The 17,059-nt window shown below is 40.3% G+C and overlaps 1 protein-coding gene across 3 annotated transcripts in view; it reads left to right on the top strand.

Moving 5' to 3' along the window:
- Positions 1-17,059, top strand: part of HMGA2 (high mobility group AT-hook 2) — a 136,553-nt gene that overhangs the window by 76,820 nt on the left and 42,674 nt on the right. The window contains exons 4-5 of one of the 3 annotated variants that reach the window (XM_082635801.1): positions 9,307-9,367; positions 10,953-11,222. The exons of 1 other annotated variant lie outside the window; for it this stretch is intronic. In XM_082635801.1, the coding sequence (XP_082491927.1) occupies positions 9,307-9,367; positions 10,953-11,020 (129 nt within the window). In that variant the 3' untranslated portion in view covers positions 11,021-11,222. Of the gene's footprint in view, positions 1-9,306; positions 9,368-10,952; positions 11,223-17,059 lie in introns of those variants that run through there. One more of the 3 variants, XM_082635804.1, reaches the window with a different exon arrangement.

Below are 17,059 nucleotides of genomic sequence, written 5' to 3' on the forward strand. Positions count from 1 at the left end.
ACTTGTGTAAGTGTAGATGTGCACACAGTTTTTTCTCCTGGAGAGCCTGGTGTTAATCATTTACTAGATAATGGAAGACAATAGAAGCCTTATGACCCAAATCCATTAATCCTCCACAAATTTCTCTTGAGTCCTGTTTTTAGGTCCTTGTTATTTCGAGGACACCAGCAGAACTTTTCAAACAGAATGAAAAGTCACACACACACACACACACACACACACACACACACACACACCTGGGGGAAAAAAGCTATCACCAGTAACCTACTTTGTCTTTGAAAATCTAATCTAAGTACTTACATCTGAAATATACTTAACTATTTCAGAAAACTAAGTGTTTTATGTTAGGCCCATAGAATTGTATTTCAAGGACAGTAAAAATCGATGATGTATATAAACTTAATTTTTATATTAATTGAATAACTGAAACTTAATTTCAGTTTCTTTTTTGAGAACCAGCTAGATGCCAAACTTTGTCTATGGCTCCACAGAGAGATAAGTTAAGACTCGGTCCCTATTCTCTAGGTCAAGCTCAAATGTTTGTTCGCAATATGGATCACTCCGCTTTAAAGATGTTTTTTCCATTCCAAATAAATAGTAAAATTAAAAAGCTAGTCTCAGTGTCTTAAGGAGAATTGGTATGAATTTGTGAGGGCCAATGATAATCTGAATTTGTTTTCCGTAGACTGGTAATACTAAATCAACACTATTGACCATCTGTTAGGTGCTGCATTCTATACCAGGCATATTCCTCAAAACTAACCTTTTAAAGAACTCTGTGACCTAGGTTCTGATATCTCCATTTTATGCCAAAATGAGGCATTTTACACGAAATTTGATGGAGGCTGGATTTGAGTACAGGTCTCTCTGATCCAAAAATTCTCTGTCTTTTCTGAAAAGGTTTTTACCCCGAGGCCCTAAAAAACAACACAAAACAAACAAAAAATATATTCTTTCTTATATCATTACTGAACACCCACTGAGCCTGGGGAAGTGCTTTTCAACAAGTGCGAGGATAAAACTAAGTGACTTCTGGATGACCAGATCCGTTTTCTTCAGTAGATAGCACAGCATGAGAAAACAGCTGTCTGGGAATGAGGGAATGGAACAGGCAACAGAGTCTTGTGGTATCTTTTCTATTGAGAGGAAAGTAGAGAACCATATTCTGATCTTGTTGTTCATCTCTGATAACAACCAAGTCTTTGACCCACTGATACCACAGGATATAATTATTCAGCTCACAGTGTGGCCTAAGTAATCCCCCCTTCCTCACTCTCCTTCCTGTCCCATGTAAAATGTCAATGTGCTACTTATCAGTATTAACCCAATATTTTATATCTCAACTGTTTAGAGTAAAATGATCAGATAAACCAGGTAGTGTGATTAGAAAGAAAATAAAGCAAGCTGAGGTGTGATATAAAAGGGAGAGAGAATATGTTATTTATGAATATAGATCCAAGATATTAGTGTATACATATATTTTTTTAAAGAAACAAACATCAGGACATGAGATGTCACTGGAAATACCATCTCCCTTTAGTTGCTTTATATTTTATTGTATATTGATCTAGGATTTTTTTTATTTATGTCCTTTCCACAAAACACACAGTTTGGAATCAGTGGCTTTGTTGATGAGAAAGGCCGAAACTTGGGACACTTCACTGAAGAAATGCCTGGAAAATCGTGCCATAAAGTTAAATGCATAAATCGTCAACGTACCCTAAGAAATGAAGGGAAATGTAGGATTGTTGGTCTTCTTAAATTATGATTATTAATTGGTTTAAGTCATCAGTTTGAGGCAATATAAATTGCAGTCTATTAGGAAACTTTGGAGAAATGCTGAAACACACAGGAAAGTGATGGGGGGAGGGCTACCTTCTGGGGAAAGCTGGAAAGACTGTGGTCACAAGAGCAGGCTGAGACTTCGGTGGGGGGCGGGGCGGGGCGGAGCAAAGATCCCCGGTTAACGGGAGTCCCTGTAAAAAGGAGCGAGTATAACAGGTTCGAAGTGTCACAGTGAATATTTATGTAGGTCAAATGTTAGCAAAATGTTTCTGACAGCCCTGTCAAACACTGCATCGGTGGGCCTAGAGAGGCTGTTTGTGTTCCGAGGGCAGTGCTCCTTCATCTTGAAAATGAATACGGATTAAATGACAGAATGGCAGAACCCAAAGTTACGCCACGTCCTGTGGCTTCTGGATTGGTGAGGTGCGGCTTCTGTGGATAATGAGCAGAAAACAGATAACGTTCATTTCAGTTGCTGGAATGAAACAAGACTCACGCTGACAAATTTACATTCCTGATAACTGCCTAGAGCACCTTGATTTCCTAGTGGAAATAAAGGGGAAATGTTTCATTTGAGGGAGGTGGTGTTAGACCTGCCAGTAATAGTAAATAAAAAAACCAAGCATATCCCATTGTGATTATCATGAATAGTACTTATAATATCTTGAATGTGTTGGGTAACTTGGCAAAGCACCACTTAATCCAGCAGATAAATCATCAGTTTCATTTTGCAGGGGACCCTGGGAGGTTTGGGAGATTTGTCCAAGGTCATTGTCTAGGACTAGAATCTGGATTTACTGCTTCCGCCCATTACTGTCCTTTGGCTGAGTGATCAAAGCATTGCAATCATTATATCTGCTTCTAGATTATAAACTCATCTAATAAATGCAAGTTGCAGAGCAATTCATTTTAACACTGCTTCTAATATCAAGCACGATAGGTACAATTATCAGGTAATCTCTTTTAAATAATTGTGGTTTATCCTATTTTTCCACAGTAGAAAGCATCCCAAATTAAGATGACAGTGCAAGCCACCCCTGACCCTCAATTTCTTAGCAATTGTTCCTTAACTAAATTTTGTTGCAGCCTTATAGGTAAAGTATTGCTATTTTATAAATGAATAAAGCAAGGTGCACAGAAAATGATTCCTATATGTTCAATTGGTTGGTCTGATGATTCTGAATGATATTGTTTATTAATCGAGTCAAACAATTATTTGGCTATTTGGGGGATTACACTGCCTGCTAATTTGACTACTCTTAAGCATCTTGTATATATGTATAGCTTTATACCAAGTCATCTTCTGATTAGGTGAATTGTGGAGTGAAACAGCATTTTTTTTTTTAATTTAAAACTTGCAGATAAATAGAAAATCATTTACATCAGGTTCTGAAGTGCACGTCCTAATTTTTTTTTTTTTTTAGAGGTTTGGCTTTCTGATTATTTTAGGAGGTGCTAACAAATTGACTTTATCATTTAAATACATATATGTGTATAGATGACTGGGGAATAAGGATAAATACTAAAAATTATACATTTATTATTATGTGTAATTAGTGATGTTGACATATTCAGTTAAACCAGTTAAACCAAATGCAAATTCAGTTTTGTAAACCAAATTCAGTTAAACCAAATGCAAGACAAAAATGATTGTATACTTTCTATTTCTTATGCTTCAGCCTACTGATTTTGTTTAAGTCTTTATCAAGCTTCTTCCATGTCATTTCACCAGCTTTTGAAACTAACTCCTTTTCCAGAGGAAAAAAAAGAAAAAGAAAAAAATTTACCATTATTCTATTACTTTGCTTGTTCATTATTACTGTCTTCTAGGTTGGGGAATAGAAAGAAAAACTAACAAAAAGGTAAATAAAATACTTCATGTCAAAACCTGTCCTGTGCGTGGGCACCGCCTTTATCACATGGGCAGATAAGCCCTCGACTGCACTTGTTCTGAGAAGAGCCACACAAAGCCAATAATATGCATGTAAAGGCTTGTCTCTGTATATGCCCACTATTTTTTGCATGTTTCTTCTTACATAAGGAAAAATTTTCTTTAAAAATGTATTTTGAACACATTTTTTTGATTATTAAAGTAATACATTTTCTTTAGAAATTTTAGACAATTCATAAAAGTACAAGAAATCAAATAAAATTATTCCCTTAATCTTACTATCCAGAGGGAGTCAGCATTTAATATTTTGGTATAATTCTTTCAGAGATGAAGGAAATAATTTTTTTTAACTGAATATAATATGGAGCCTATCTTACTTAGAAAATTTGGATTATACTTTACATATAATTTGTATTTGGCTTTTTACACTTCACAGTATATTGTGAGCATTTCCCACATCGTTAAATATTCTTCTGAGTAACCAGAGTAGATCAGCAATAGTTCACTTAAAACAGTGAACAAGCTGCATTAAAAACCAGCCAGAGCCTTACCAAAGAGCTGATGCTATGAATACCAATCATAGCTTAGTTGCTGTTCCATATGTTAATTTAATTTGACAGAGTAAGAGTCTTTGAAGTCCTAATTCTCTTTTGCACCCAATAAACCAGTTTTTATAGTGCCTGAACTTTTAGACATCAGCCTGCAGCTAAACTCATGTCGGGAAGTTGCCATGAGGTCACGTGTAACAATGGATGGAGGGGGAGTTCCTCTGGAAGTCTTGTGAGAGAGGTGAGGGAGACTGGGAGGGATTACTCTGGGCGGGGAAGGGGGGGTCAGTGCCTCTGGCGAGAGCATCTTATAGGCATACAGATTTGTTACCATCTTACGTGAGCCCTTGAAGGGTGATTCCTACAGAAGTGGGTCCTCAGTAGCCCAGCAACATTCATTAATAAGTATTTATGTACATCTTTGTGTTTATTTGTGGGCTCCGTGGCTTTAGAAGGGAAAAGCTAAGCAGAAGTCTCAATGGTGTGTGGTTTTTGCTTCCCATACTTGAGCGAGAAGAAAATCCTAGAGTCTTCCCCACCATCAACACTTAGAATTCAAATTGTCACAGAATGTTTAGAGAGATATTTTTGTTTGAGTGCTGACTAGAGTTGGTGGAACTGATTAGAGAGGTGGAGGAGAAAAGGGCATTAAAGAAGGGGATGAAAATGAAAGAGCTTAAGAATAAATGATGCTGAACATTAAGTCCTATGGGGAAAGGATTTTGAGTTTTCTTTTCTTATTCTTTTTTAGATTGTAAGTTCTTTGAGGGCAAAAGAGCATGTTTATAAGGTTTCATATGCTTAGGAGTTGACTATTAAAGAGTCTTAATAGTCATTCCAGAGGCTCAACATTAAATATAGTGTTGTAATTGCTACAAACATTAAAGATCGATACCTTTTCAAATCAGGCTTCGCTCACAATGGCTGCTCATCTACAACGTGCCGCACCCATGCTAGCGACTTGTTCCAGTGGTGAATGGGCAGTCCCTGAGGCTTAAGACGATGGAAATCAAGCATGTGAACTGTGCACTTCAATTAAAAGGGGTCAGTCCTCTGCTGGAGTCTTGTGCTGAGTGTTCTGGGCCTCCCAGCATTTGTGTGAAGTTAGATCACTCAACGATTAACGAGCATGAGGGAAAATGATGGAGAGATTCAAATAGGAGTCTGTGCTCCTCTTTGGAAGCACCTGGAAGGCCTATTCTTTGGAGAGTTCATTAATGACAGCAGTTTGGGAATAGGGAGCAGAAAGATAGAGTGGCCCCTGAGGAGACACACAAGCCAACGTTTAGGGAAATCGGTCATTAACAGGAAATTATTGGACAAGTGCTTAATTTTTCCAGTAAGGATGTTTCTAGGTAACATTCCTGTTGTGGCTGAGTGGTTCTGGGATGTGGTAGACATGGGATTAGGCAGCTGCACTGGAGAATCATGATGTCATTGGGTTTCCGACATAATTTCGAGTCCTCCTCCTGCCCCTGGGTGGTATCGACTACCACTGTGACTAAAGTTCCATTTTGGCAGTCCCTTTCGGCTCCTACCACTGCTTCCCAGTCTTTACAAATGTAGCTTGACTGCCTCTTGATACTAACTTACTCAATTTTTACTCCTTTAAATGAGGTTGACACCATACCTGTCTTAAACCCATCTGTGCTGATATAACACAGTACAACAGACTGGGTCGCTTATAAACATCAGACATTTATTTTTCACAGTTCTGGGGGTTGGAAGTCTCAGATCATGGTGCCAGCATGGTCAGGTGAGGGCCCTCTTCCAGGCTGAAGACTTCTTGCTGTGTCTTCACATGGTGGAAGCGGCAAGCCAACTCTGGGGCCTCTTGCATAAAAGCACCAATCCCATTCATGAGGGCGTTGCCTCATGACCTAGGCACCTCACAAAGGCCTCCGTCCTAATACCATTACTCTGGGGGTTAGGGTTTCAATGTATGTATTTGGGGTTGGGGGACACATTCAGACCATAGCAATGTCTATAGAGTCTTCCAATTAAGCATTTAGAAGAAACTGCACTCTCTCCCTGTGGAGGAAGAAGGTCACATTAGACAATCAAGTGGACCAAGAATTTGCCTAAGACTTGGTGTAAATACATATGTGGGAGCTTACCTGACTGTAATGGTGAGTTATGGTACAGTATAAAGGGCACTCTGGATTGCCCATGCCTGACTTTGCAACAGCCATTACATACAAATGGCAACCTGTATATGACATGGACTTCCTCTTCCCCCTCAAGAACAGGTCCAGGAAACTGTTGGCCTGAGCCGTGAGCTGTTCCCCCCAACCTGGATTATCTCACACACCACTGTAGTTCTATTCTTAAGTCTGTTTGTTCTCTTCTGTGCAACTCTTGCTCATACATTCCTGTACTTTTCCTCATGTCATTAAAGTCTTGTTCTCTTGGCTTCTCCATGTTTCCTTTCTCCACATCTCTTCTTCTTTTATGTCCATTGTCTTTCTCTTTATTCTTTCCCTCTTTGCGTTCTCACTGTGAGGTGACTGATCCCCGTTGTTGCTGGGAAGTGGAGTTAGACGTTCCTCTCTCGGCTCATCCACAGCACCTCCTACAGGTCAGGGTCACTGCATTGCAGCTATTTGTTTATACACCCGTCTCTGCCTTGAAGGGACTTTCATCTTTAGCAACTTACCTGGCATCTAATGGGAACTTAATAAATGCTTCTGTTTTTAAGCATCATAATTTCAGTAAGAAAGTTTATTCTGCTTTCCAGATAGTCAGTTTACGAACAGACTTTTGGAACCCAACTCCGGTGTAGGTTGAGGACTTCCTGCAACGTAGTCAAACTACAGCAAAAGGTTTTTGTTACAGAACTATAATCTTGATGTACTTTGGCCCCACCTGAATTCCACTATAATTGCCTTTACAACATATATCCTGCTATCACTTTTCTAACACCTTTATTGGAGTATAATTGCTTTACAATGGTGTGTCAGTTTCTGCTTTATAACAAAGTGAATCAGCTATACGTATACTTATATCCCCCATCCCCTCCCTCTTGCGTCTCCCTCCCACCCTCCCTATCCCACCCCTCTAGGTGGTCACAGAGCACCGAGGTGATCTCCCGGTGCTATATAGCTGCTTCCCACTAGCTATCTATTTTACATTTGGTAGTGTATATATGTCCATGCCACTCTCACTTCGTCCCAGCTTACCCTTCCCCCTCCCCACGTCCTCAAGTCCATTCTCTATGTCTGTGTCTTTACTCCTGTCCTGCCCTTAGGTTCTTCAGAACCATTTTCTTTTTTTTTTTTAGATTCCATATATATGTGTTAGCATACAGTATTTGTTTTTCTCTTCTGACTTACTTCACTCTGTATGACAGACTCTAGGTCCATCCACCTCACTACAAATAACTCAATTTCGTTTCTTTCTATGGCTGAGTAATATTCCATTGTATATATGTGCCACATTTTCTTTATCCATTCATCTGTCGATGGACACTTAGGTTGCTTCCATGTCCTGGTTATTGTAAATAGTGTTTCAATGAACATTGTGGTACATGACTCTTTTTGAATTATGGTTTTCCCTGGGTATATGCCCAGTAGTCGGATTGCTGGGTCGTATGGTAGTTCTATTTTTAGTTTTTTAAGGACCCTCCATACTGTTCTCCATAGTGGCTGTATCAATTTACATTCCCACCAACAATGCAAGAGGGTCCCCTTTTCTCCACACCCTCTCTAGCATTTATTGTTTGTTGATTTTTTGATGATGGCCATTCTGACCAGTGTGAGGTGATACCTCATTGTAGTTTTGATTTGCATTTCTCTAATGATTAGTGATGTTGAGCATCCTTTCATGTGTTTGCTGGCAATCTGTATATCTTCTTTGGATAAATGTCTATTTAGGTCTTCTGCCCATTTTTGGATTGGGTTGTTTGTTTTTTTGATATTGAGCTGAGTGAGCTGCTTGTATATTTTGGAGATTAATCCTTTGTCAGTTGCTTCATTTGCAAATACTTTCTCCCATTCTGAGGGTTGTCTTTTCGTCTTGTTTATGGTTTCCTTTGCTGTGCAAAAGCTTTGAAGTTTCATTAGGTCCCATTTGTTTGTTTTTGTTTTTATTTCCATTTCTCTAGGCGGTGGGTCAAAAAGAATCCTGCTGTGATTTATGTCACAGAGTGTTCTGCCTATGTTTTCCTCTAAGAGTTTTATAGTGTCTGGCCTTATATTTGGTTCTTTAATCCATTTTGAGTTTATTTTTGTATACAGTGTTAGGGAGTGTTCTAATTTCATTCTTTTACATGTAGCTGTCCAGTTTTCCCAGCACCACTTATTGAAGAGGCCCTTTTCTCCACTGTATATTCTTGTCTCCTTTATCAAAGATAAGGTGACCATATGTGCATGGTTTTATCTCTGGGCTTTCTATCCTGTTCCATTGATCTATATTTCTATTTTTGTGCCAATACCATACTGTCTTGATTACTGTAGCTCTGTAGTATAGTCTGAAGTCAGGGAGCCTGGTTCCTCCAGCTCTCTTTTTCTTTCTCAAGATTGCTTTGGCTATTTGGGGTCTTTTGTGTTTCCATACAAATCCTGCTATCATTTTAAAAAGGTTTAGTTCTGAACACATCCGCTGGCAGAGGATTTGTTTTGCTTTCTTTTCTAGGAAACTGTAGCTTAGCAAACTCTTAGACTGTCTGACTTTTTCTTACTTTTAACTGTTGATTAATTTTTTAAGAAAACAAGTAAATAGATTAGTTTTGTTTATATATCATACTCAATAATTACATGTTAGCAATTTAATAATTTTAATAGCAGAGAGTACTTCTAAATCTTCTACTATTTCTTTGCATGTAAACCCTGTACCTAGGTGCTGCAATACTTTCAAAAGAGCACATCAAAGTAATTGTTTTGCCTGGTGCCTGTACAAATTTCTGCTGGGACCTGTCCCATTTAATATAAATTATATTACCTGTGGAATCTAAGAGGATGTAAGGTGTAACATGCCCTGAAGGCAGGAAATTTAAACTATGGATTGTCCTTTTTAGAAAACTTTGGTTTGTTCCTGTAATATGGGATACTTAGCATCCCTAATTTCTGTTTAATCTTTTTACAGGCATATTTTGAATTTTGCATTCGTGTGGAAGACAAGTTCAAAAATCCTGTTATTCTCTCAGGTTAATATGAAAATGAAAACAATCTAAAGCTAGTGGTACTAAGGCTGTACCTGGCTTGGTGACATGGGGAAGAGATGCCATTATCTGAATAAACAGACCCCCCCCCAAAAAAAGAATGAAAATAGACCTTAGACCTAATTTAACCAAATCATCATGCTTCAAGCCTGATGACATGCCTCTGTTTTGCCTACAGAGACATGAATTTAGGGGTAGATCATCTGTAGGCAGGAATTATGGAGTCATAAACCCCATATTCGTAAATCCATTGCACGTAATTTTATACCCTGCTTACAGGACCAAGATGTTAGACTCACACCATGTGGCAGGAACACGTGCCTGCCCAGATATGCACATGGAGAGCTCTGGCCTTCCAAATGCATTCACCTCTTCGGAGACTCCCTGACTGGCCTCCCTAGTGCCCTGTGGTCAGCTCCTTGGGCCCGTGTGGTCCTAGAATGTGAGATTGCTGCATATATATTGTCTTGGGTGTTGAATGTGTAGAAGAAACACTTTCACTAGGACAAAAAAAAAAGAGATCGATAAAAACTAATGGTACAAAAAATAATATATTGAGAAGATGTAGAGAGGCAGAAAGGAGAGAGAGACAGAGAGAAACAGAGAAGGAGGGAGGGAGGGAGGGAAGACTAGAGAAGCTAAGAGCAAAGCTCTAAAAGTACAAGGCTCCTATCCTCCCCCCCTCTTTGTGCCCCAGATGGTTCTTACATTCCGTCACACTCAGCTCACAGTCTGGCCTTGAGCACTTATCCATGGGACACCATAGCTGAAAAAATTCTCCTTTCCTTCTGCCAGTGGGAGGAAGGGGCTCTGTTCAATCTTTTAATTCAGTCATTGTCTTACCATTCTCATAAGACAGGTCTCCATCACCAGGAACAGAGACTTTCTTCAAATCTTTTTTCTTTTTTTCTCCAATAAGCCAAGTATTCTCTCTAGAAGTCAGATATTACAGTTCTGAACAATAGTTACCACATACTCAAGTACTGTGTTAAATCTTTTATCTCTTACTTAAAAATCTTGACATCTTAGTCTTCACTCCTGTAAAATAGATACTGTTGTCGCAACTTTATTGATTACTGAATAAGATACGATATAGCTTTAGGCACGAATATAAACACGTATAGTTGATAATTCTACATAAAGCCTGCTGTTTTCCCTTTGCTCCTGTCTGCATCTCTCTCTGTCCTGCTTCTGTGGGCTCTGATTTTCCATGGATATCTTCAGGTAGGAACTTTGGGTACTGGATCCTGGGCCACTTTTTACGGTTTCCTCCTTTTTTCCTTTTTACAATAGCTCCTTATGAGTTCTCAGAGCACTTTCCAACTTAAACTGAAATGCACGTCTCCATTTCTTTTGGTTTCTTACATGCGTCCCCTTTCCTTAAAAAACAACTAAGTACCCTTTTTTCCCTGGGTTGACTGAATTCAGAGGGCCCAAATCCAACTCTTAAGTTTTTGAACTGTATAGACTAAGAAGTAGCAATTACTAGTCACTGAATGTCAGTGGTTAAGAGACTTGATTTTCAGCCTTTCATAGACCCCCAAACCCCACTTAAGTTTATTTCTTGCAGCATTGGAGTCCCCACCAGACTCTGCAACAATGGTCAAGATCCTCATGAGTAATAGCATCAAGAAATAAGGTTTGGGCTTCCCTGGTGGCGCAGTGGTTGGGAGTCTGCCTGCTGATGCAGGGGACGCGGGTTCGTGCCCCGGTCCGGGAAGATCTCACATGCCGCGGAGCGGCTGGGCCCGTGAGCCATGGCTGCTGAGCCTGCGCGTCCGGAGCCTGTGCTCCACAACGGGAGAGGCCACAACAGTGAGAGGCCCGCGTACCGCAAAAAAAAAAAGAAATAAGGCTTCAGAAGTATGACAGACATTTTCTCATCCTAAAAACTGATGTATATCTAATAGAAATTCCACTCTTCATTTCAACACAAGACTTTGTATATCCAGATCACTTGGAATACTATGATAACTTAGGCACAAGCAAGTTTAGAAGATGCCTCTGTGCTCAAATGTTGGGTCTGGGAAACAGCTAGCTGGGTTTTGTTGTTAGAAAAACAGATATTCAAAGGTCGGGGTAGCAGAAACACTATCTCTATCACTTCACTTTAAAGTTAGTTTTAGATAAAAGGATAACTTAATAATGGGCTGGTTGTTGGGAGGATCAGGCTTCTAAAAACCTTAATATGCTTTCAACTTTCCCCGGAAGCAGGTGACAGGGTAGTTACCATCCACATCCTCTGCTCAACAGAGCAGCTTCTCTGTTGGCACATTGCTTGGCAGAGCTCCAAGGAGAGCTGTGTGATGACAGCGGGATTAGGATGCAGGAAGCAGGGCTGGGTCAGAGGCTCTAAGTTGCCTATTTCTCCTAGTCCCTTAGTATGGTCAATTCCACTAATGCAGCTTATCCCTAAAGCCAAGCCTGCTAATGAGCACTTGGGCATTTGAATTCCCATCATATCAAACAATTTCATTTGAGACCCTTTTCCATCTCTGTCATACTTGTAATGATGGGATCCCTTACACTGTAGCTTCCTTGCCTCCCTTAAAGACTAGAGCATCTGTGTAGAAATAATACCATACATGGTGAAGGCTCCATCTTGTTGAATATCCAAGATGTGGAATTCATCACATTGAGCTCTATGTTGATCAATGATTTCATGCTTGAAATTGTTTTATAAGCATGGCCCAATAGGAATGAGGCTCTTATGGTGGCATCTCTATGCTAAATTCTGCTCTCTGTGGATCTGGGTATATTTACAGTTACAGATGCTATATTATATAGAGTTTCTAGTGTAAATCAGGGCTTCAGACTGTGATTCCTGACTTAGACACCGTAGCTCTCTTCAATTTTATTATCTATAACTATGTTTTCTTCCCATTAGTTTTTCTGTGCATGGTCTCTTTATAATCCCAAAACACCCAATAATTGCAATCCTTAGCACATTTCCCAGAATGATTCTTAAGGTAAATAATAAATGTTTTTAAATCTCTTTAAATTTCTCCATATTATTTTGGAAAACTAAACAATGAAAAGTTTTCTAAATGTTAAAGTAAACTTGATATGTTTTTTATATTTTGTCATTTACTTCTCCAGAGGACACACTACTTTAAGATTTTTCAGTGCTGTGAAAAAAGAGATAAAGAATTATGATCTCCTCTGTTTCAAATGTGGATAAATGAATGAATAAACAAATGGAGGAAAGAGCATTCTCTGGGTTCAGCCTTCATAGTGGGCTTCAACAACACGAAGAACAAAAGCCTTTAGACATTGCTTCCCACTCTCTAGAACCATGAGGAAGCCAGTCTCATCAGCGTGTCTGTAGAGGGACACGGGTGTCCTGGACACGTTGGTCCTTTTTATTGTTCTCTTACTCTGAATGATCAGTTTTCTTTAGCAATTCTTCTGCCCCCCTTGCAAGCAATCTCTGGAGTTTACAGGTGATTCACATCAAAGTTAAGGGAACAACCGGAGGTGGTATGGTTGACAGCCAATGCTGAGAATGTGGTTGAAAACGCAGGTTAAGATTCTGGAAAGAATCCTGGACCAGAGATTCATTCAGAGACTTAGTGTCGAGTCTTAGCTCTGTCAGTTAGGAACTAGATAAGTTCCTTAGACTCTCTGGGCCACAGCTTTCATAACCCTAAAAATACAAATTGCAATAGGATGATAAAGCCTAATACATAGGGGAATTTGAAAACTAAATGAGGCATTAAATTTTCTAAAATGAGATTACTGTTAAATCCATATAAATATAAGGTAAAAAAACTGCTCTGAGGATTACCAAAGCCCCTAAAGTGGTCATTTAGCACTTATGTATTCCTGCTCTGAGGCAGGATCACACTTAAATTCTTCTTTTCAGATAAAAATCTAAATATATTGCTTGAAAATACCTTCAGAGAAGGTGAGGCTGTAGAACTTGGCTCCACAGAAATGGTTACACTAGACATTGAAACAAAAGTGTTTTCAATATTTGTAATCATGATTCTCTTGTTTTTTATTTATTTCCCCATCCAACATTTCTTTCCTTCTCCCATTCCTTCTGCCATTTTTTTTTTTTTTTTTTTTTTTGGCTGCCTTGGGTCTTCGTTGCTGCGCGCGGGCTTTCTCTAGTTGCGGCGAGTGGGGGCTACTCTTCGTTGCAGTGCGCGGGCTGCTCATTGCGGTGGCTTCTCTTGCTGCGGAGCATGGGCTCTAGGCACGTGGGCTTCAGTAGTTGTGGCTCGCGAACTCTAGAGAGTAGTTGTGGTGCACGGGCTTAGCTGCTCTGCGGCATGTGGAATCTTCCTGGACCAGGGCTCGAACCCGTGTCCCCTGCATTGGCAGGCAAATTCTTAACCAGTGCACCACCAGGGAAGGCCTTTTGTGCTGTTTTGTAGCATGCCATTCTGTGGCAGTTCTTCTCTTCCTTCTCTCTGATGAATTCCTCCAGCGGTTTCCTTCATTTTAAGCAAACCCCACTTATCGTCTTCTCCCCAGAGTCAGACGTCTTGACTTCTGCACAGGAAGAAAATTCCACAGTGTTCCTCAGCCACTAATTCCAACACATGTAACATTCTGAGAAGGAAGCTTTCCTTCGTGTTGCAGTTGAAGCCCATTTCCTATTCTTATTTCTTCAGAATAAGTTTCAAAACAGCTGGCTGCCGTCCTTTAAGTCTACCCTTCCCAGACATTACTTCACAAACATCTCACTTTTCAGTCTATTTTGTCAAGCATGAGTTCTAGAAGTTCCTTTATCTTTTTCTCATCAGGTATATATTGTTCAGCCTTTTAATAAGCAGCATGATGTGATTGAAAGAATATGGGCTTTGCAGTTAGACCTGGGTTTGAATCTGCGCCACGGGACTCGGAGTGCCTGACTTCTCTGAACTGCAGTTTCCTCAGCTGTCAGGTGCGGTTAATGGGACCTATGTCATATGGTCCTTGTCGGAATTTATGTAATGTTTCTAGTGTATAATCGATGCTCTGATAAATATTACTTCCCTCTCCCTGTGACCCTCCTCTACATCAGGTCACTATTTTCTACTAGTTTGGAGCCTAGGATTGATCGGAATTTGAAATAATTCTGCCTACTCATCCTCCCAAGACATTCTTTTTATCCCCTCCATTATGCTGTCTCATCACTAGATCTCCTCTGAGATATTCATGCCATTTCCATATGCCCTCTGATGCTATGTCCACACAGACAAGCTACTTCCAAGAATCAGCTCTGAAAAGAGAACACCCCAAGGAAACAATATGCAAAAAAGTCACTTAATTGGCTTTGGAGGAATCCAGGATAGCTCTCTTTTTTTTTTTTTTTTTGCCATGGTTTCCTTTTTTTTTGTTTTTAACATCTTTATTGGAGTATAATTGCTTTACAGTGGTGTGTTAGTTTCTGCTTTATAACAAAGTGAATCAGTTATACATATACATATGTAGCTTTTGACCTCATTTTCACCTCAAAGAGTTACCCAAGTTACCTCTGTGTGGCTTCTTGGTGGCTCTCTCCTACATAGGACCTGTCAGATGTCCTTCATATCATTTTCAGAACTGAGTTACTCATTCTTGGGTTTCCACCTGAGGTCTAGATGAATCCCAGGACGCATTTTCACTGCTGCTCTGTGTGGCACCCTTGTGCAGATTATAAAAGGCACCCATTCTCAGCAGGTGCACCACCATGCCTGGGAGGATAGCCTGAGGGTTAAAGGGTGGACTGAACTTTCAGCACCCTTGTACGGATTTAACCTTTTTGTAGAAACCAGAGTGTTGGCTCTGATGTGGTTTAACGTCAGAAAACAGATGCTGAAGAAGTACTCCCTATCTTTGTCTCTTTGGTGTCATCCAACGTTAACCTTCCTTTCTCATTCCGTTGGCCTTCTCCTTTTCTTGTATCTGTTATTCCCAATACAATGTGTAATAACATTGCATTCCCTGCTTCAGTTTGCCCCAGTTACTTCTACTGATTCTAGCTGTTTCTTTACATGCACTTTTGAATACCTGCCTTGATTTTTTTTTTTTTTTTTTTTTTTTTTTTTTTTGTGGTATGCGGGCCTCTCATTGTTGTGGCCTCTCCCTTTGCAGAGCACAGGCTCCGGACGCACAGCTTCAGCGGCCATGGCTCACGGGCCCAGCCGCTCCGCGGCATGTGGGATCTTCCCAGACCCGGGCACGAACCCGTGTCCCCTGCATCAGCAGGAGGACTCTCAACCACTGTGCCACCAGGGAAACCCCTGCCTTGATTTTTATTTTGTGTAGAGTTAGTCTGTGTTTAAATGCTAGGCAATTTGGGATTAAGCCAAATAGATTTTCCTGAAATTTCCAACATTCTATTCACAGATTCTTTTTCAAAGCAAATTGGCAAAATCGACATAGTTAGTTCCTTTCAGGGTTGTTTCTGCCTCTTTTCCACTCTTCCTCTGGAGATGACTCTAATGAGTATCTAAAATGGCCTAAACTGAGGTAATAGAAGGACAATGGGGAGGGGTTGCCAAGAGAATTCCATAATCCACACGCTGAAAACCTTCACAGGACGTGGGAGCTCAGTGGTCCTGAGAGGAGTTCTCTGCTCTCTTCCTTAGCAGGAAAGAAGATCCCTTTCCACTAAGCTCACAACTTTGCGTAAGTCCCACATAGAACAATAAGGAGGTGCTTTGAACAATTAAGTTGTCCAAAGCTTAGTCAAACCAGTTGTGACGATCAGTGAACTTATAAGTCTCAGCCAGCTTGTTCTCATATCCAGTAACTGATGGTTCTTCTGAAATTCATCTCAAGAAGGTAGAAGAAAACTTTAATGCAAAAAAGGGGATCAAAATTAAGAAATGAGAAACCAGAGACAAACTTTTCTGACAGCTTGATGTACTGCACTGAAGATAAGTCTTGTGGTGGATATGCTTGGGAATGCCATTATTAAATTTACCTTGCTTCTATTTTTCTTCATCTATTTCTAATGTGCCCGTTAGGCCAGTGCCTCCCTGGGAACATAATAATAAAACAACTACTGAGTGAAGTAAATAGAAAAACCTAAGAAGTATTTGTATAACTTCAGCTTGAAGCATTTCTTTCATGCTCTACAAATCACCAGAAGACATGTGATGGGAACCGTTCCTGATCCATTTTAGGATGTGCAGGGCATCCCAAGAAAGTTTTCCTGTTTATTACTTCTCTGAGTGTGTTAATACGTATATATTTTTACTTTGAGATAGTTAATATCTGGAATAGTTCTTCAACAGGGAAAATAGTGGTGAAAGATTGGATCTGAGGAGATGCTGCAGAAAGAGAGTTAATAGGGCTTAGTAGAAGACTTGAGGGAAGAGTGCCGGGCAAAGGGGACCATGAATGCAGAGGGGGCTGGTGGAAGATAGATCTGAGGGACTGGGGACACCAGTGCCTCTGTGGCTGATGGGGAGATAGCCAGCAGCCGGGCCTGGGGTGGGGGTGGAGAGATGATACAGTCTGGTTTTGACATGTTGGTTTTAGATGGCAGTGAAATATCTAATCTGTGTAGTTCGTAGACATTGGGAAATAAGGGACTGAAGAGAAAGTGAAAGGTCAGGGCTGAAGATGGGGCTCTGGGGCTCCTCTGAGTACAGGTTCTGATTGAAGCCACGTGGGTGCCTCAAGGGAGTGAGCAGAGAAGGAGGAGAACAGCAGGGAGCCTGGGGCTGAGCCCTCGGGGCGCTAAGTGATGGTGCG

The sequence above is a fragment of the Mesoplodon mirus genome (genome assembly GCF_964341445.2).
Source record: "Mesoplodon mirus genome assembly, chromosome: 11".
Classification (NCBI taxonomy): domain Eukaryota; kingdom Metazoa; phylum Chordata; class Mammalia; order Artiodactyla; family Ziphiidae; genus Mesoplodon; species Mesoplodon mirus.